At 42.5% G+C, this 20,995-nt stretch overlaps 3 protein-coding genes across 8 annotated transcripts in view; 2 read left to right on the forward strand and 1 right to left on the reverse strand.

Annotated features, from left to right (window-relative positions):
• On the forward strand, positions 1 to 11,785 carry si:ch73-314g15.3 (Rieske and Ferritin_like domain-containing protein). Of its 2 annotated transcripts, none has more exons than XM_090222807.1 (12): positions 1 to 244; positions 355 to 443; positions 663 to 781; positions 1,222 to 1,321; positions 1,593 to 1,690; positions 1,983 to 2,132; positions 7,537 to 7,704; positions 8,044 to 8,113; positions 8,414 to 8,492; positions 8,773 to 8,926; positions 9,195 to 9,299; positions 9,650 to 11,785. In XM_090222807.1, the coding sequence occupies exons 1-12, from the start codon at positions 138 to 140 to the stop codon at positions 9,680 to 9,682; spliced, it is 1,272 nt and encodes a 423-aa protein (XP_090078933.1). In that variant the 5' UTR covers positions 1 to 137; the 3' UTR covers positions 9,683 to 11,785. The 2 variants fall into 2 exon arrangements, with proteins under 2 accessions (XP_090078933.1, XP_090078934.1); XM_090222808.1 differs by having other exon boundaries at positions 8,044 to 8,092.
• LOC118944394 (methionyl-tRNA formyltransferase, mitochondrial) lies at positions 10,140 to 14,233 on the reverse strand. Its single transcript, XM_036963166.2, has 9 exons — positions 13,613 to 14,233; positions 13,219 to 13,416; positions 12,749 to 12,871; positions 12,102 to 12,204; positions 11,781 to 11,856; positions 11,532 to 11,623; positions 11,226 to 11,304; positions 10,947 to 11,020; positions 10,140 to 10,740 (listed from the first exon to the last, which is right to left on the reverse strand). The coding sequence occupies exons 1-9, from the start codon at positions 13,870 to 13,872 to the stop codon at positions 10,543 to 10,545; spliced, it is 1,203 nt and encodes a 400-aa protein (XP_036819061.2). The 5' UTR covers positions 13,873 to 14,233; the 3' UTR covers positions 10,140 to 10,542.
• LOC110526684 (uncharacterized) overlaps positions 14,223 to 20,995 on the forward strand; it is a 9,182-nt gene continuing 2,409 nt past the window's right edge. Inside the window, exons 1-6 of one of the 5 annotated variants that reach the window (XM_090222815.1) lie at positions 14,223 to 14,494; positions 15,845 to 15,911; positions 16,576 to 16,642; positions 17,002 to 17,379; positions 17,803 to 17,931; positions 20,871 to 20,961. In XM_090222815.1, coding sequence (XP_090078941.1) covers positions 16,603 to 16,642; positions 17,002 to 17,379; positions 17,803 to 17,931; positions 20,871 to 20,961 — 638 coding nt within the window. In that variant the 5' untranslated portion in view covers positions 14,223 to 14,494; positions 15,845 to 15,911; positions 16,576 to 16,602. Of the gene's footprint in view, positions 14,495 to 15,469; positions 15,916 to 16,575; positions 16,643 to 16,974; positions 17,380 to 17,802; positions 17,932 to 20,870; positions 20,962 to 20,995 lie in introns of those variants that run through there. The other 4 variants (XM_090222814.1, XM_090222816.1, XM_090222817.1 and 1 more) reach the window with 4 other exon arrangements.

Below are 20,995 nucleotides of genomic sequence, written 5' to 3' on the forward strand. Positions count from 1 at the left end.
AACATCCGGTTGAAACAATTTGATTTTGTAGTTCAGAAGAAAACAATTCTGCCACACATCGGCATGGACGGCAGCAGTAGCAAGCTAGTTATGCACAACATTACTCTTACTACTATTTTCTGCATCGTATATTTTAAATGGATCACTTCGAGGAAGATTTAGTCGCTGCATTAAGAGAAATTGTCAAAGACGGAAACTGGCAATGTGTAGGAAAGAAGTGTGATTTTGACTCACCATGCACAAAGTAAGCAGTCCAAATAGCTAGAATAGCAGCAGCTAGCATATACACATTAGCTGCCCATGCCTATTCTAAAAAGATGGTCTAACTGCATGACTTCTCTACGTTTCCCCAAGGTTGTACTCTGAGGATGGTGAACACATTGTCCTGGTTCACACAGAAGATGACAGATTCTGGGCTATGGATTCATCCTGTCCCCATGAAGGTAGAAGTTAGCCTAATTGATGGCATCAGCACACAGCACTATTAATCACTCAGCACTATGCTATGGTAGCTTGCTGTTCTGATGATTAATTCATAAACAACTACGTGCCAAAGTGGCTATAGGATAAAGCAGAAGGATGAGAGTATGCTATAAGAACAAAATGATCATGGTCACCATACGATGATGTCTTTCATCATTACAACCACTGTCTTGGCGCAGGAGGCCCTCTTGACCTCGGTGACATTGAGGACCTGGGAGATGGGAAGAGGGTTCTGGTCTGTCCCTGGCATCACTTTGACTTCTGCCTGGAGACAGGTGCCTCTTCCATGGGACTACAGGTAGAGAGAGATGGTCTCCAGCAGAGCCTATTTATTCGTAGTATTCTAAATATAGGTTTCCTGAAACAGTGTGATAAAGGGAAGATTGATATGTATTACCACCATCGGCTTCATACAGAAGTCAATGTGGCATTAATGTGTGTGCTTGGGGGCGAGAGACAGGCATTTGGAGTTGCTTAGAGAAAGTACTGACACCCCTGAGACAATCGAGACGTCTTGAATTTTTCTTTCACTTTGAGAATGTGTAGATCACAAGCGGATGAAACAATCTAATTGAATCCCTTTTTATATTTACATATGTGACAGCTTTGCAAGAGGTGTGAAGACATTCACTAGGGAATGTACTGTATGTGTTATTAGAATTTGGTCATTGAATAACAACAGCTTATTAATCAATAATACCATGAGACTAAAATGAAAGTTTGTTTTTCTGTCTACAGAACCAGGTGTATGAGGTCAGAGTTGTCCAAGACATGATTTATATCAACACACAGAATGAGCTGTGTCTAAGTCCCATCCCAGAGACAGACACATCTAATGGTAAGGCGATAGTATACCTAATGAACAATGTACACCAATCACAGTTTTTTTTTTTTACAATTACATAAAGGAAAGTAGTGTAGCCTGGGTGACAGTCTGTTTCTGCACTCTTGCCATCTCCTTATGGAATTGTCATGCCAAACTTGTTGGCTTGATGATGAGCAGGCAAGAACACACAGATCTGAGAGCAGGCTAGTAGCTAAGATATTTTGTTCTGGCAAAGCTTTGAATGATGTTAAGTACATTAATAAGATATCTATTTTTGTCTCAGGCAAGTTGTCAGTAGATGATGTCGAGCCATCACCCTCTGAGGACACACTGTGCTTCTGGGCTACAAAGATCCTCTGCACACCAGACCCCAAAGAGAAGGCAAGCCCCATTCACACTAACCACCTCATGAAGTGTTAAACTGGGAGGGAATGGAGTGTTGGTTTGTGTTCATTAGGCACCAAATGAAGGAAAGAAAATGTCTGAAACAGGCAGAGACTCCCTGGACTTTCCATGGCAAAACATACAAAAATAGTTTTTGGTGGCATACACAGATTTGCAGATGTTATTTCGCTGCACCTGCAATGCTTGTATTTGACTATAGTGTAATGTTGATGATTTGTTCAACACTGCATATCTCACTGGCTCACTGACTTTGATCCAATCCCTGTAGGTAGCCATGACACTGGAGGTCCAGGAGAGGTGGAACAGTGGGGAGATAACAGAGGTGGGTCAGGCTACACCACCTGTCCAGCCAAGCAGGAAGGAGAACCTGACCGTACTGCAGCCGGGCAAAATCAAGCGTGGCAAAGGTGGCACACAGGTCAGTGTTAAGAACACTCTCTAATCACTCAGACCAGACAGGTTGGCAGTATGAACTAACACGTTCAGAATCTCTGAAATCGCAAAAAACTGAGCCTAAAATCCCATTGAACTATAGAGGGATTATTCTCATTAGCACTGTATGTAAATTGTAGTCCTGCATCCTAAATAACAGGCTCTCTTCTCACTATCTAGAACTGTCTGGTCAGCTTGCTGAAGAACAGAATGGCTTTAGGAAAGCCAGAACATGTATAGACCACATCTATACTGTCTCTACAGTGGTCCAGGCTAGAATTGAAGAGAGAGAACCAACTTTTGCCTGTTTTATTGGTTTTATGAAGGCTTTTGATTAGGTAAATAGAGACCTAATTGCTTTTAGACTGGGGTAAATCCATTTGAATTCGATCACTTTTTGACAACACCCTTTATTCAGGAGCACGTTGTGTCTCAACCACGGACACAACACAAAAAACCCAGATGATGGAAAGTAGGGTATAAGCTACAACATATGCGAATATGAAAAAAATCGGAGTTTACGCCTTTTTACATAATTGACATTAAAGGTAATTGTTTTTATATATATTTTTTACATTTAGTTTGAGAACCCTATTTGTTGTAAGCTTTTGAATTATATCAAACCGTTGATCTTTTCCAGTGATGATGACATGGATGTCTCATGGTATGGTGGGGTAATGCTAAATGGGTCAACTTTGAGCACATCTTATCTCCTGAATGTTTTGCATTCAGGTCCAAAACGTCACTTTCTGACCACTTCTTCCATGAGGAAACATGTCTGGAAAGTTCTGTTTAAATCAAAAGGGAAGCTGTCAAAAAGTCATTGAATTCATATGGATTTAACCACTCATTAAAATGGGAATTGATGGAAGATTCTCTGATGTTATCAAACCTCTTTATCTGGCTCCAGTTGCCTGTGTTCAGGTTAATGACCTGGTTTCCAACCCCTTACTGTGTATAGCAGGGAGACGTACTCTCACCCACTTTATTTACTCTATATGTTAATGATTTAGACCAAATGAAAAGGACCTTGGTTACTGTGCTTATTCTCAACTGTTTCAATCCTGTGTGTGTCCAGTGATGGACTATGGGGATCCAAAGTACATACTAATTGTAACAATGTTCCAAACAGAGCAATCCGCTGCTTTCTTGGTGTGCATAAACTGACTCGAAACCTGGCCATCTGTGGAGATATGGGTTGTGAAGGTAGTTAAAAAGGTGACATGGTACGTCTATGGAACAGACTGATGAATATGCCAGAACGCAGAATCACAAAAAAAGGGTTTGACTGGGAACTAGATAATTACCTATTTTTTGTGAAACTGATTTGCAGTATATATTCAGGAACAAATTACCATGTGGTGTTAACCAAATCTAGGACAAGCTTTTTCTGATCCACAAGGGAAAATGGGCAGCTGATATATGGTTTAGACCTAAAAACTTAGAACATACTGTCATCAAAGAGAACTATATCCCTGAACCATATGTCCTCCTGAACCTAACAAAAAGCCAAAGGTCAGTTTGTGCTCAACTCCCATCCGGCCCTCTCCCTCTGGCTTAGAGAAGGGTCGATTTAACACAGTGCCTGAAGAGGAGATCATTTGCCTACTGTGTTGGAAAAACAAAATCCATTTAGTGTTTTATAGCCCTTTGTATAACGATCTGAGACGTTATCTTCTGTGAAAATGTTTGGTGCTAAACCCTGAAGTATTGTGGTTACGGGACAAGCAGGGACTTGAAGTCTGTTTCAGGCAGGGGGTTTGAGATTGCTCAGTTTGTTTACACTGCCTGGAGAAGGAGAAATGTACTCTTTGTGTAGTGTACGGTTTGTGTAGTGGGGCTAGATGGTAGTTGTACTGTTTGTGTAGTGGGGCTAGATGGTAGCTGTACTGTTTGTGTAGTGGGGCTAGATGGTAGCTGTACTGTTTGTGTAGTGGGGCTAGATGGTAGCTGTACTGTTTGTGTAGTGGGGCTAGATGGTAGCTGTACTGTTTGTGTAGTGGGGCTAGATGGTAGCTGTACTGTTTGTGTAGTGGGGCTAGATAGTAGCTGTACTGTTTGTAGTGGGGCTAGATGGTAGCTGTACTGTTTGTGTAGTGGGGCTAGATGGTAGCTGTACTGTTTGTAGTGGGGCTAGATGGTAGCTGTACTGTTTGTGTAGTGGGGCTAGATGGTAGCTGTACTGTTTGTGTAGTGGGGCTAGATGGTAGCTGTACTGTTTGTGTAGTGGGGCTAGATGGTAGCTGTACTGTTTGTGTAGTGGGGCTAGATGGTAGCTGTACTGTTTGTGTAGTGGGGCTAGATGGTAGCTGTACTGTTTGTGTAGTGGGGCTAGATGGTAGCTGTACTGTTTGTGTAGTGGGGCTAGATGGTAGCTGTACTGTTTGTGTAGTGGGGCTAGATGGTAGCTGTACTGTTTGTGTAGTGGGGCTAGATGGTAGCTGTACTGTTTGTAGTGGGGCTAGATGGTAGCTGTACTGTTTGTGTAGTGGGGCTAGATGGTAGCTGTACTGTTTGTGTAGTGGGGCTAGATGGTAGCTGTACTGTTTGTAGTGGGGCTAGATGGTAGCTGTACTGTTTGTGTAGTGGGACTAGATGGTAGCTGTACTGTTTGTGTAGTGGGGCTAGATGGTAGCTGTACTGTTTGTAGTGGGGCTAGATGGTAGCTGTACTGTTTGTGTAGTGGGGCTAGATGGTAGCTGTACTGTTTGTAGTGGGGCTAGATGGTAGCTGTACTGTTTGTAGTGGGGCTAGATGGTAGCTGTACTGTTTGTGTAGTGGGGCTAGATGGTAGCTGTACTGTTTGTGTAGTGGGGCTAGATGGTAGCTGTACTGTTTGTGTAGTGGGGCTAGATGGTAGCTGTACTGTTTGTGTAGTGGGGCTAGATGGTAGCTGTACTGTTTGTGTAGTGGGGCTAGATAGTAGCTGTACTGTTTGTAGTGGGGCTAGATGGTAGCTGTACTGTTTGTGTAGTGGGGCTAGATGGTAGCTGTATTGTTTGTGTAGTGGGGCTAGATGGTAGCTGTACTGTTTGTGTAGTGGGGCTAGATGGTAGCTGTACTGTTTGTGTAGTGGGGCTAGATGGTAGCTGTACTGTTTGTAGTGGGGCTAGATGGTAGCTGTACTGTTTGTAGTGGGGCTAGATGGTAGCTGTACTGTTTGTGTAGTGGGGCTAGATGGTAGCTGTACTGTTTGTAGTGGGGCTAGATGGTAGCTGTACTGTTTGTAGTGGGGCTAGATGGTAGCTGTACTGTTTGTGTAGTGGGGCTAGATGGTAGCTGTACTGTTTGTAGTGGGGCTAGATGGTAGCTGTACTGTTTGTGTAGTGGGGCTAGATGGTAGCTGTACTGTTTGTGTAGTGGGGCTAGATGGTAGCTGTACTGTTTGTAGTGGGGCTAGATGGTAGCTGTACTGTTTGTAGTGGGGCTAGATGGTAGCTGTACTGTTTGTAGTGGGGCTAGATGGTAGCTGTACTGTTTGTAGTGGGGCTAGATGGTAGCTGTACTGTTTGTGTAGTGGGGCTAGATGGTAGCTGTACTGTTTGTGTAGTGGGGCTAGATGGTAGCTGTACTGTTTGTAGTGGGGCTAGATGGTAGCTGTACTGTTTGTGTAGTGGGGCTAGATGGTAGCTGTACTGTTTGTAGTGGGGCTAGATGGTAGCTGTACTGTTTGTAGTGGGGCTAGATGGTAGCTGTACTGTTTGTGTAGTGGGGCTAGATGGTAGCTGTACTGTTTGTAGTGGGGCTAGATGGTAGCTGTACTGTTTGTGTAGTGGGGCTAGATGGTAGCTGTACTGTTTGTGTAGTGGGGCTAGATGGTAGCTGTACTGTTTGTAGTGGGGCTAGATGGTAGCTGTACTGTTTGTGTAGTGGGGCTAGATGGTAGCTGTACTGTTTGTAGTGGGGCTAGATGGTAGCTGTACTGTTTGTGTAGTGGGGCTAGATGGTAGCTGTACTGTTTGTGTAGTGGGGCTAGATGGTAGCTGTACTGTTTGTAGTGGGGCTAGATGGTAGCTGTACTGTTTGTAGTGGGGCTAGATGGTAGCTGTACAGTTTGTAGTGGGGCTAGATGGTAGCTGTACTGTTTGTAGTGGGGCTAGATGGTAGCTGTACTGTTTGTGTAGTGGGGCTAGATGGTAGCTGTACTGTTTGTAGTGGGGCTAGATGGTAGCTGTACTGTTTGTAGTGGGGCTAGATGGTAGCTGTACTGTTTGTGTAGTGGGGCTAGATGGTAGCTGTACTGTTTGTAATGTACTGTTTGTGTAGTGGGGCTAGATGGTAGCTGTACTGTTTGTAATGTACTGTTTGTGTAGTGGGGCTAGATGGTAGCTGTACTGTTTGTAATGTACTGTTTGTGTAGTGGGGCTAGATGGTAGCTGTACTTGCCATGATTATTGTACAGTATATGCATATAATTTGTACAATCTTATTTTGTGTTGAGTACAAGGAAAATGGTGCTGTGTTTAGTAGTGTCTTGTAAGCCCATGTGGGCTGGGTGCCAGTAGATACTTAAATCAATCACAATCAATCATGTAGCCTAACAAATAGAAGACCAAACACGACAATGACAATAGACACAGGTAATGGTACGGTTGAGAAAAAGGCCATGCCATGCCAGTATTGAACTACACAACTCCTAGATTAACAAAATGGGCATGCTAACTACCCACTGTCACAATAAAATAATCTCTTCGGAAGTCAAAGTTTATTTGTCACTTGCACAGGATACAACAGGTGTGAAACAGTGCAGTGACATGCTTACTTGCAAGCTCTTTCCCAACAATGCAGTATTCAATATAAAGGTAAGACAAATAATACGAAGGAAAAACAGTAGGAAAAAACTAGATGGTAAGCTCTATACAGGATCAGTACCAGCACCATCATTTCAATGTGCAGGGATACTGGAGTAGTTGAGCTAGATGTGTGAGCATGGGTAAAAGTGACTGTCAGCAGTATAAATAATAAAATAAATACAAGCAGTAGCGTAAATGGTGTGTGTTCATGTGTAATGTGTGTGGCATTAGCATTCGTTGTCATGGTATTAGCATTCGTTGTCATGGTATTAGCATTCATTGTCATGGTATTAGCATTCATTGTCATGGTATTAGCATTCATTGTCATGGTATTAGCATTCATTGTCATGGTATTAGCATTCATTGTCATGGTATTAGCATTCGTTGTCATGGTATTATCATTGTCATGGTATTAGCATTCATTGTCATGGTATTAGCATTCGTTGTCATGGTATTAGCATTCGTTGTCATGGTATTAGCATTCGTTGTCATGCCATTAGTACATACAGTACGGACGAAGGCTATAGAACTGCAACATTCCATGCTTCATCAATGATGATTGATATGAGCGTGTGTGTTTACTATGTGTCTGACCAGGCTAGCAGGATAGCCCTCCTCCACTCCCTGGCTAACATAGAGCAGTGGGCTATAGACCTGTCCTGGGACGTCATCGCTCGCTTCTCATCGGTCAGACTGGACACTGGAGAGCCCCTGCCCCGCCAGTTCTTCAGCGACTTTGTCAAAGTGGCCGGAGACGAGGCCAAGGTCAGTGTCTGAACATATATTTCATTAATGTGGTCTGTTACGTGTTGTTTTAAGTATAGTTCACTTTCTGAAGTTTCAGCTTATTTTTTTCAAACAAGCTGGGGGGAAAAGTGGAATATTCCTTTAAGAATGATGCACATTATTGTTATGTATGTCTGTTGTTCAAACGTCTGTACATCAGATATTGGTAGTCCAAGTATATTTACTATGTTTATATTTCTATAATACTGCAAGACAGTGTTCCTCAAGGAGGATAAAAAGTGGTAGTACTGTATCAGTTGTGAGTATTGGATGGACTGTTACCCTGGGAATACAATGAATTTCTACGGTTCCCAACAGCATTATCACTTACTAGAGACGAGGATCACAGAACTCGACAGCTTCTTTGGTGCGTTACCTGTTCATAATGGTGGGTGGTTCGCTGGCTTCTCCAGACTAAGGCCCGGCTTCAATCCGATCTCTTTTGTAGACAATGCGTCTTTGGAAAGGCAATGTTCCCCGTGTTCGTGGAGATCTAATTCACAGTGAACTCTGCATATTTCGGCTCAATCGGAAATTAACTTTTAAGTATCACGCGTGCTATAATGCAGATTGGATTTAATCCTGGCCTAACTAACTATTAATATCATCACAGTTGGTTTTATGAAAAAATACATTACATTTTCAGTGCAGCCAGTGTAAGTTGAGCTTTCTCCGCTCGTCTCCACAGGACTGTGGCAGTCAGCAACGGATACGTCCCACGACCTTCTGGCGAGGCTAGCCATTGTGCATATGGTACATGAAGCCAGGTACAGCATCCACCTGAATTACAGCACCAACAGAATATGATTATGTTACCAGTGCAGTGGAAGCATTATGGTCCCTATTACCTTGACACATCTTCTAATACACCCATGGGGTTAACATTATCTGAAAGGTTTGGATAGGTGTGAGAAATGTCACTCCTCCTTGGCCACAAATACCCACAGGGTGGCTAAAACAAAAAATGGATGAAATTCTTGTCTTTTCAAAATCGACTGGACTCGGGGAAAGTACATCTACCTAACTCCCTCTCTCTCCTCCTGCAAGGGGCCTAGATGTGCACCCCCAGACCCTCTCCCGCTTCGCTGCCCAGGGGGACTGCAGCTCTGTGGAGGTGCTGGAGGTTATCTACCGGGATGAGATCACTCACGTGGCCGCCGGGCTCCGCTGGTTCACCTACATCTGTTCACAGGAAGAACGGGTATGTCTATAAGGAGGCCATTATTTAACTACAGTTTAGTAGACTGAACAGAGCATAAATAGTTTCCTCTTTATAATGCACATTGTTGAAGAAATGTTTCAAATAAAGTCACTGCCACATTACAATTGGTTTTATGGTGAATGTAGTAAATCACTGGCCTGGTAACACAGCCACCATAGTTGATGCAGCTGTGCCTCATCTAAAATGACATCCAAAACTGTAATACATTTTGGTAGCTAATATTCAGCTTTCCTGATGCTCTTTTTAGGATTGCTTATCTACTTTCCATGACTTGGTGAAGCAGCACTTCAAAGGTTACCTGAAGCCTCCTTTTAACACAGAGGGTAGGAAGACAGCAGGGATGACAGAGGAGGTATGATGACACCCTAAACACATTCACACTAGCTAACGGCAGCTAGCTTTATGACTAAAAGGAAACATGCAGTCAGTGTTTCCCAACCCTCTCTTAACCACCAGACATTTATGTTCTACCACTTCACTGATACATCCTTATCACTAATGAACTAATTAGCCTACCAAGCACTTGATTAGTTGAATCAACAGGGCTAAAATAAAAAATGTAATCCTCCGAGGGGGTTGGACAACACTGGTCTAATTCACACCCACTTTATCAAGTTAAGTGAATAAATACATTTCCTTCAATGTTTTGTTTAAAACTTAGTGAAATGCTACAATTCTGAACTTTCTTTCTCTCTTCCATAGTGGTACGTGCCTCTTGTAAAGCCTCCCAGTTAACAGACAATGCCCCCGAGACCAGCATGCTGTGACGAACACAGTTGTAAAGCCTCACAGTTAACAGACAACGTCCCCGAGACCAGCATGCTGTGACGAACACAGCTGCTGCGTCCCAGCGGGTGGAGGAAGCAGATTCACACCAAATCTCATAACACCTGGATGAAGGCCAAACTGTTACTATTATAAAGGTTTAAACTCAAACATGTCAGGAGCCGTATCAATGTGGCATTGCAATCTAATATCTGAGCCCAATGTAGATGACGTGGCATTCGATCATTGGTTAATTTGTGCAACGCTACTGCAATGTAGTCGGCCTGGAACGGTACCATTTAGTCCCCTGGGAAGAGTACATCTCTAAAACAGACCCCACCATCTCTACAACTGTGATAAATATTACCAAGTCCAATGCATAATATGGTAATGGATAATGTCATAGAGCAAATGACAAAGGCAACAGAACATTGTAAATGTTTATTTATGCAAATACAACTGTTATTTTGGTAGTCTAACGGGTTTGAGGGTTTTGCATTCGACAACAAACTACTCACACACAACAGTCTCTCCATGATATCACTATTATTACATTCATGTGTTCCATAGGCTATCAGGAAATAGTTTCCACTAGGTGTAAAATAAGAGAAAACGTTTTTGAAACAGAGGGTCGTTACTACCTGGACTTGAACAATAAGAAATGCTCATTTTTAGTTTCAAAACGTTTTGCCACGGTGTTCCCTGCTGAACACTACTCTTGTGTGTACTCTTAAATATGTTGTCTTAAAACAGACATAGTATAGATCCTTTATTTTTTACAGGAAATGTATCTAATCAAATAACATTAAAGTAGGTTGTTGTTTTGTGTTTTAATGCACAGCGTGTAGCTGTGTCAATGAGTTCTCCTCTCCAGCTGAATGTAATTTAGTTCTGTTACTGTGGAACAGGCACTCCTGCTTGGGAGGGCCAGATCTGTTCTGGAAGCTCTGATGGAGATATCCGTTGTAGAAGTCCGCTGCCGACAGTCTCTTCTTCAGCATCACCGCCTTGAATCCCACCCAGCCGTCCTTGACCACCGAACACACAAAAAGTGCTTGTCATCATTTTCTTATGGGATCCATCAAGTTAATTATTTATATTATGCCATGATACATCAGGAAGTGAATTATTTGTCATTAATATTAGACATATTTCAATAAGACAAAATTTGAGGTGTTTTGACATAATAGTAAACCATGGAAAGTGTCAAGGATGAAAAGCCTGGCTCACGCACCTTACAACAGACAGCCAAGGTGTTGGACTCTTTCTGATAACTCATAGATCCTGGCACAGGTATCCTCCCTCGACCTGTCATTAAAACAATCACAACCTTTCTCAACCTAAAATATTCAAAACGGATGTTACCAGACAGATTGTGGACTCCAGCACTACTGCTGCCGGTCCACACAGCTACTTACTGCATACTGATTGAACTAGCTGACTGAGTCAACCACCATCTACCACCAAGCAGTGGTGGAAACAATGAAGAGTCCTGATTAAAAGAGGAAATTACCTGATGGTGAAATGTTGCACTTGCCAGCAAAGTCCAGCAGCTTTATGGTGTTGCCCATCCAAATTGTTCTCAATGGGATCTAATGAGAGAGAAGAGGAGGGCGTTATTTTAACACTCTTGGACAATGTGTGTTGAGAGGCCGGTCATAGTAAATCAAGGTCATGTTCAGTATGCACAGAATTAGAAAATCATCTTGAAACAGGTGAGGGACGGCCTGAAATCACCCAATAAGACTGCTCACTTTAGTTTGAAGTTTTCTGACTTCTAGTTTCGTGCCAACTGAACATGACTGGTCTGTCTTATTACCCGGGATGCGATGGCACGAAACAGGCAGTCGATCTGGACACAGGTCTGCTCCTCCCATACGATCCAGCTCATCGATGTGCTGATTTTAGGGGCTGTTGAGAAGAGTCAACTCTAAGCTGAGGCATAAATGGGTGCTTAGAAAGTACATGCAGCTTTCGCAGTAAGTTGCAATTCTTGCTGATTGTTTATCATTCAAATTGTAATTACTACTAGCATCAAATGTCTGGTTGAGTAAATAAATGTTCTTACCTAAAGTGGCACCGTCTTGAGCTTGCTCCCTTCGGTTTGTGATTCTCTCTGGAAGGGTCCTTAATGTGTCAATCAACTGTTCAAGCAAAATAAGAAAGGTCCCATATAAGAGGGCTTACATTAACCATGACTGGTTTCTGACAAGCCTCTTCAAACGGATTACGCTCTGTGGATCTACGCCCCAAATGAGTGAGCTCAAATCACACCCTATTCCCCATGTAGTGCACTACATTTGACCAACAGAGTCACATAAGACTCGAGCCACATAGTACACTCGATGGGAATAGGGTGCTATAACTACACAGTGTGAAGTGCACTCACCAGCTGGGCTCCCTTGGTGGCCAGAGTAGCTCCTAGCTGGTCAGCTGTGAAGTTGTCTGGGACCTGGTAGATCTCCTGATGAAGAATGGGACCCACATCAAACCTGTAACAGAGACCAAAGACACACCGAGGTTTACAGTAACAAAGACACACACTGCAGTTTACTGTAACAGACAATGAGGTTTACTGTAACACAGATCAGAGATACACTGAGGTGCAAAGGTTTCATGATCTTTGACTTGAGGAATAGTAGTATGTGCTTTGACAGTGAATACGGTAGTAGAGTACACTATTATATATAGGCCTATTGAAATCTGATGGCCTCTGGAGACATTATGGTGCAGTTTCCTGGACCCAGATAAAGCTGTCCTGTACAGGGCTATAACACATGCTCAATGGGGAAAATCACCATTAAAAAGGCTTTTCAGTCCAGGATTAGGTTGGGAAACCATCCCTAAATATGCATTTGAACAAACAACCATCTGCTAATGTCATCCCTCACTTTTGCTTGTCAATAGTAGGTCCATGTTACTGGCAGATGACTGGTCCCTTTCATGACTTACCCTTCCTCCCTCAGCACCATGAGGAAAGGAAGAGAGGAAAGGAGGGAAAGGGCCAGAAAGTAGCTCTGGGTCATGTTAGCCTACCTCTTTGGTCGTATCTGCATGACGCTGACCCCGGTGATAGTGTCTCCGTGTAGGATGGTGTGGAACACTGGGGCGGGGCCGCGCCATCTGGGGAGAAGGCTGGGGTGGACATTCAGGATCCCACTGGAATAGAGGCAAAAGACACATATGCTGCAACTATCACAATCAAACAGATTGGACACAGTCAGGGTTTGACTCTTTGGAGGTGTTCATAAGATTGACACTTCTTGGAGCGTCTGCTGCTTGTGTAGCTGATATGGAACATAGTAGCTACTATGGAGCAAGTGATGTCGCCCGCCCTGAGATCTACAAGTACATTCTGGGTCAGTGGTAATGACAATGCTTATTTTGGTGGCAAGTCAGAGTGTTGTGTGCAGGTCCCTGGTTTGCACCCAGCTAGGGGCACACAGGGACGGAAGCTATAACGTTACACTTGTATTGCATGAATCACTTTCAGAGAAGTTACTCACCATGGAAACTGGTTGATAAGTCCTTCCCGAAGCAAGCAGCCAAACGACACCACCACCCCGACATCGAACCGCCCTTGAAGATCCCCGAGAGGCCAGACATGAACGGGCAGTTTGTTTTGATCAGCAAACTTCTTCACAGGGACGTCATTGGATAGTGTGACAACCTCAAGTGATTCCACAATTCGGTCATTGGAGTCCCTGTGACAAATAATGACAGCAAACAACTGACATTAGGCGACGAGAAGTTACTCTAGCCTGGTCCCAGATCTGTTCGCACTGTTGCTCCAACTCTTATGAGACAGCACAAACAGATATTGGACCAGGTTAAAGTTACTCACTGCAAAGACTCTCTCCTCTTTGCTCACTGGCATGTAAATTGTTGTGGGTGTCATACCTTGACGCAGAGAGCAGCTTGAGGGATTCTACAGCAAAATCATCTGTCCCAAAGAAAAGGACCCTCCAAGGTGGTTCTGTTGATAAGTAGTTCCTAGTGGCAAATAGGCGAGTCTTGCCAGGGACTTGTCCACAACGCCTATGTTTCTCCGGCGTTCTTTTGACCCACACGCCAACAGATGCATGCCTCTGGGTGCAATAATTGCAAAAGCCATGGAGTATTTTCAGACCCATTACTTTTGCCTTGACATTGTTCCACATCTTCTGTCATTGGTCGGGCGGGCATCTACTAATGCCACCAGTGTGTCAAAATTAGCTAGCAATGCTCGACTCCAGTATGGCTAGTTTATTCGTCAAGACAAGCTCAACAAATTACACGAGGGCCCCTCTAGAATTAAGATTTATTCGTGTGACACTGTTACCTTTAGCGTTAATTAATATTGTCCAACATGTAGCTTGATTAATGTCAGCTATAACGTTAAGGTATTTCTACATACGGGCGCCGCCATATTTTTTCTTGACATACACCATGTTTCCGGTTCTATCGAAAATAGTTCTCCCTTCGTTTGATCAGACACTTTTAGTTCCGACTAGACAGTGACGCCTTGATCAGACCGATAGTGCTCTGCGCACAATAGAACGCAGCATCATCTGGATATGGGTGCAACAAAAGTTCAACATTCACCTACTGCTACCATTTCTGTCAATTCGTCTACGAATACAGTTTGACGCATACATTTTTTAAATCCTATGTTTAGCACCACATAGAACGCATTGCAACTGCCTCTGCAAAGCAGCGTTCCATTGGAATGAATGTACTTCTGGAGTCCCGGAATGAAGTGCACGGTCCGTGTGATCGAGGCGTGAGTCCCTGTGCAGAGAGGTATATTATGTGGTCCAAACCTTCAGAGAGAATCAAGTTCTCTCCCATGAAACTGAACTGTTTCTTTTTTTCCTCACAGAGAAGGGATATTATATGTGTAAATAATTGACTTTATTCCAACCACAACCAATGGGACTCCCTTAAAACACACCACTTTGAAACAACTATGACCAGAAATTACTTTTCATTGCAGGTTATGATCTGAGAGCATTTTCGCTAACCCAAACCCTAACCCTTTTCCTAACCTTAATCTAAGTATCCTTTTTACTAGATTACTTGTAGTTTTTCATGTTTTCTGTCTGTAATTATTTTGTAATGAATTGGTGCTGCCTATTTTGGCCAGGGCGCTCTTGAAAAATATATTTTAATCTCAATGAGCCCTTCCTGGTTAAATAAAGGTAAAAAAAAATGTTTTAAAAAATCCTAACCTGCTATGTTGATTCTCCTTACCTGCTGCGTAAAATCTCCTAACCCGCTACAAAAAAAGTAACTTCTGGTCGTAGCTGTATCGAAGTAGTGTGTTTTTAGGGTATCTTCACAACCAACCAACAAAATTATTTGTTATTTGAGTATCCTCATCCCGTTCGATTTTTAAAGTGTTGGCAAATAATGTCTTTGTGTTCACAAAACAGTTTAACTCACTCACTTAAAAGGCCAGCCTACTTCTTTCTCCTCTGCTAAGGTATGGTAGATGACCTGGAGGTCATTTACCTTTAACTGTAAAACATACTTGCCATAAAGAAATAAAAATCAATTTAAGTCTCTTGTTTAACAGAGATATCAAGACAGTTCCACATATGCCAGATGTTTGACCAAACACAGACTGTTTTCCTCCCATGTCTACAAACTGCAATGGCAAGGTCCCAGCAAGGCTAACTAAACAGTAACCAAGCAACCCTGGTCACTGACCTTGTCGATGCAAGGATAATGCCCCCCCAATGTAGAGTTTAAAAGCTTGAGTACAGGATTGATTCCATTCCATTGAGTTAGGAGAAGATTGTAATGAAGTCAGCCCAGTTATGGTGCAGTACACTATGCATTAGTTTACAGTAGCCTAATGAAGCATTCACAACTTCTTATCATTGAGAAAGAAAAGACTGCCATCACTATAAGGAGGCTGTTTCACCTGTCTCAAAATTTCTCTCAGCAATAACATCCCCAACTACTTCCAGACTATGCATTCTTTAATAAATGAAGAACACATTGCACCACATAAAAAGTCCCCATCTCCCCAGCTATAAAGGGAACATTTACAGATGCCATATAGTCATAATCAAGAGACTCAATGAACCAATCTCCTCCCACATGCACTTTGGAAAGCCTCTCCTCTGCGTTGTGTATGTTCAACAGGTAGAATCATGTTCCCTACTGCACTACCTCCCTTCTCCGAGTCAGGCTGTGAGAGAAACAGACCCTGGTAAGTGAGTAAATTGTTTTCATTACTTTAAAGCTACTGTCTGCAAATGGTATATCATTTTTTTTACTTTTAAATTAATGATATATAGCCATTGGTTAGGAGGACTTGTAGTGTATATTTTTTTGTTTGGATTGTTAACGCTTATAGCAACTTTTATTGATAGGATGTTTGGATCATAATTAATAGGATCATTGGGGTAATATGATTGATAACCATCATCTTTTGATGTGTACTATACACACAGAGAGTCAACCATTAGATTATCTACATTTACATTTAAATTTGTTTATGGGATGGGAGTATGTTTCGATTGAACCTCGAACATTTTATTGGCGCCTCAACGTTGTTTTGAGTGTAGAGATGGAATTGCGGCACAAAGAAGGCAGTGCTTTGGATAAACTCTCAGTTTATAAGGTGGATGTGTATGTTTCCCTTTGGTCCACTAATTCAACGCAGACTAAAGCTTTGTTTTTGACGGTTGAGAAGCCCAGTAAAAAGGTGTGCTAGATACTACCATCCCAGGAATACTACCATGCAACTTTCTAATGGGAACCAAGCCATAATAAAAGTTACATTTACATAACTATGATTATTATTATGTGTAAGTGTTGATCTTGTATTCTTGACTAAGGGAATACATTGTCATTCTGATTTATGTCAACAGTCATTGCAGATTTCATCCACTTCAGACATGTTTCGTGTGTGGATCAAACTCTGTCTCCTCTTGCCAGGTAATGCTATCCCTTCACACGTACACCTTTCACTGAAACATCAAAAGTCCCCTGATTCATTTTGCCATAAAACCACAACAACAAGTGGAAGCATGTTTTTGATTTGGGGCGGCAGGGTAGCCTAGTGGTTAGAGCATTGGACTAGTAACTGGAAGGTTGCAAGTTCAAACCCCCGAGCTGACAAGGTACAAATCTGTAGTTCTGCCCCTGAACAGGCAGTTAACCCACTGTTCCTAGGCCGTCATTGAAAATAAGTGTTTGTTCTTAACTGACTTGCCTAGTTAAATAAAATAATTAAAATATAATTTGTTTTGTCATAACACTACGCTCAGTGCATGTCCACTATACTGCACTTCCAGGGGTAAGTAGCTTCATGATCCACAACACCCTCCACAGCCTGTGCTTGGAGGACTTCCCCAAGACGGGCCTGGTTCAGCTGAATAAATGCAACCTGGACTCAGTTCTCCAGCAGTGGATCTGGAGGGACCAGAGTCTCCTGGAGCGTGTGGGGACCTCCAGGTGCCTGTCGGCCCACCACTCTGACCCTGTCCAGACTGTACCCTGTGAGGGGGTAGAGGATGGGGGGCTGCGGTGGGGGTGTGAGTTGAACAGGCTGATCAGTCAGAACAGTTCTCTGGAGCTCTCCACAGACGGGAAACGACTGAAGCTGTCCCACAGGAGCAAGCAGACCAAGTGGAGGTCTCTGGATGAAGGGGATATATGCCAGGAGAGGCTCAGTAAGTGATTGTTGTTGCCTCAATAGTTTTTTAATCGCTTAATTTACATTTAACACTGACTGTATAACAAATCCTCATGGCATGAAATTGGATCTTTGTGTAAATTGACTTACATGAGTGAAGCTCTAGAATGAGCCAAATAAGCACTCAAGATGTTGAAAATAATGTAACATTTTCATCTCCTTTTGAATGATTGACTTCATCACAAGTTAGCAGTTGTTAGATTGGGGCTTTGTGTGAATTGATACAGCATGGGCCTCTCAAACCTAGGCTAGAAGATATTAACTCAATGTCGTTCCACAATAGTCCTAAAGCCCACCTTGGCCACATGGTGCCATTGTGGCCACCATTTTGTCAGCATAAAAACTAACACAGGGGATGGTGATGCAACATGTGTTTGTATATTTGTATTGGCACCTGCAGGATCCAAAAGGGCATCGAGCGATCCCGATGAGTTTGAGGTGAAACCTGCGGAAGAGCAGAAAGCGGGGCCTCCTGGTATGACCGATGAACAGAAAGAATTCCTCAGATGGTTCTATCGCACCGAGGACCGTAAGTTATGCTCTTTACAAAGCTAAATTTTTCCCACTACCGAGCTGAGCCAAACTGAGTTAAGCTGTTCTGTGCCTTGCTGGAAAGGACAATGAGGAAGGAAAATAGCCAAGCCAGCACAGTACAGATAAGGTTGGCTTGATAGTGTGAAAAGGGTATTATTAGTGTTGTATTAGGTTAATGTTGGGGTAGCAAACTGATCCATGGCCATTGTTTGGGAAATTACAAGTAAAATAGATACAGTGCCTTGCGAAAGTATTCTGCCCCCTTGAACTTTGCGACCTTTTGCCACATTTCAGGCTTCAAACATAAAGATATAAAACTGTATTTTTTTGTGAAGAATCAACAACAAGTGGGACACAATCATGAAGTGGAACGACATTTATTGGATATTTCAAACTTTTTTAACAAATCAAAAACTGAAAAATTGGGCGTGCAAAATTATTCAGCCCCCTTTACTTTCAGTGCAGCAAACTCTCTCCAGAAGTTCAGTGAGGATCTCTGAATGATCCAATGTTGACCTAAATGACTAATGATGATAAATACAATCCACCTGTGTGTAATCAAGTCTCCGTATAAATGCACCTGCACTGTGATAGTCTCAGAGGTCCGTTAGAAGCGCAGAGAGCATCATGAAGAACAAGGAACACACCAGGCAGGTCCGAGATACTGTTGTGAAGAAGTTTAAAGCCGGATTTGGATACAAAAAGATTTCCCAAGCTTTAAACATCCCAAGGAGCACTGTGCAAGCGATAATATTGAAATGGAAGGAGTATCAGACCACTGCAAATCTACCAAGACCTGGCCGTCCCTCTAAACTTTCAGCTCATACAAGGAGAAGACTGATCAGAGATGCAGCCAAGAGGCCCATGATCACTCTGGATGAACTGCAGAGATCTACAGCTGAGGTGGGAGACTCTGTCCATAGGACAACAATCAGTCGTATATTGCACAAATCTGGCCTTTATGGAAGAGTGGCAAGAAGAAAGCCATTTCTTAAAGATATCCATAAAAAGTGTTGTTTAAAGTTTGCCACAAGCCACCTGGGAGACACACCAAACATGTGGAAGAAGGTGCTCTGGACAGATGAAACCAAAATTGAACTTTTTGGCAACAATGCAAAACGTTATGTTTGGCGTAAAAGCAACACAGCTCATCACCCTGAACACACCATCCCCACTGTCAAACATGGTGGTGGCAGCATCATGGTTTGGGCCTGCTTTTTTTCAGCAGGGACAGGGAAGATGGTTAAAATTGATGGGAAGATGGATGGAGCCAAATACAGGACCATTCTGGAAGAAAACCTGATGGAGTCTGCAAAAGACCTGAGACTGGGACGGAGATTTGTCTTCCAACAAGACAATGATCCAAAACATAAAGCAAAATCTACAATGGAATGGTTCAAAAATAAACATATCCAGGTGTTAGAATGGCCAAGTCAAAGTCCAGACCTGAATCCAATCGAGAATCTGTGGAAAGAACTGAAAACTGCTGTTCACAAATGCTCTCCATCCAACCTCACTGAGCTTGAGCTGTTTTGCAAGGAGGAATGGGAACAAAATGTCAGTCTCTCGATATGCAAAACTGATAGAGACATACCCCAAGCGACTTACAGCTGTAATCGTAGCAAAAGGTGGCGCTACAAAGTATTAACTTAAGGGGGCTGAATAATTTTGCACGCCCAATTTTTCAGTTTTTGATTTGTTAAAAAAGTTTGAAATATCCAATAAATGTTGTTCCACTTCATGATTGTGTCCCACTTGTTGTTGATTCTTCACAAAAAAATACAGTTTTATATCTTTATGTTTGAAGCCTGAAATGTGGCAAAAGGTTGCAAAGTTCAAGGGGGCCGAATACTTTCGCAAGGCACTGTATGATTGGATTGTTCTTAAGTAAGCTATTTGATATGACAGCTCCATTATGTAATCCAGCTCCATGACGTTATCCAGCTCCATTACGTTATCCAGCTCCATTATGTTATCCAGCTCCATTATGTTATCCAGCTCCATTATGTTATTCAGCTCCATTACGTTATCCAGCTCCATTATGTTATCCAGCTCCATTATGTTATCCAGCTCCATTATGTTATCCAGCTCCATTATGTTATTCAGCTCCATTACGTTATCCAGCTCCATTACGTTATCCAGCTCCATTATGTTATTCAGCTCCATTACGTTATCCAGCTCCATTACGTTATCCAGCTCCATTACGTTATCCAGCTCCATTACGTTATCCAGCTCCATTATGTTATCCAGCTCCATTATGTTATCCAGCTCCATTATGTTATTCAGCTCCATTACGTTATCCAGCTCCATTATGTTATCCAGCTCCATTATGTTATCCAGCTCCATTATGTTATCCAGCTCCATTATGTTATTCAGCTCCATTATGTTATTCAGCTCCATTATGTCATCCAGCTCCATTATGTTATTCAGCTCCATTATGTTATTCAGCTCCATTACGTTATCCAGCTCCATTATGTTATTCAGCTCCATTATGTTATTCAGCTCCATTACGTTATCCAGCTCCATTATGTTATTCAGCTCCATTATGTTATCCAGCTCCATTATGTTATCCAGCTCCATTATGTTATCCAGCTCCATTATGTTATCCTACTGAGCAGTTTGTTCTTACAATATATACTCAGTTAATCAGTTTTCACTTTTCATGGCACTGTAGTGGTGGTGGTGTCATTTATGTGATCTGATCCCAAAGCCTCCATAAAGGGATTGGTTATAGTGAAGCGCTTTTTCTCATAGTCAGATTTACATGGTAGTAAACTTTTATTCTCGCCAAGTCTGTAAAAAAAAAATATGTTAAGTGCACAGTTGGTCCAAGTTCCAATGTTTTGTATTTGATCACCTCTGAAATGTCCTGTGGGGTTTTATAACGGTGGGAAGATTTTCCGCAGTTACAACTGTGTGTTTTTGTCGTCACAGCAACTCCCTGGAAGTTTGCGATGCTGGCTCTGTCCTTCGCTGCCCTTCTGCTGGGCTGTCTGCTTCTGGGAATGGGCTCCATGGCGAACAAGTAAGCCCCTATCTGACACTTACTCAACTTAAGT

This window comes from Oncorhynchus mykiss, chromosome 26 (assembly GCF_057628025.1).
Source record: "Oncorhynchus mykiss isolate SJ-2025 chromosome 26, ASM5762802v1, whole genome shotgun sequence".
Lineage (NCBI taxonomy): Eukaryota > Metazoa > Chordata > Actinopteri > Salmoniformes > Salmonidae > Oncorhynchus > Oncorhynchus mykiss.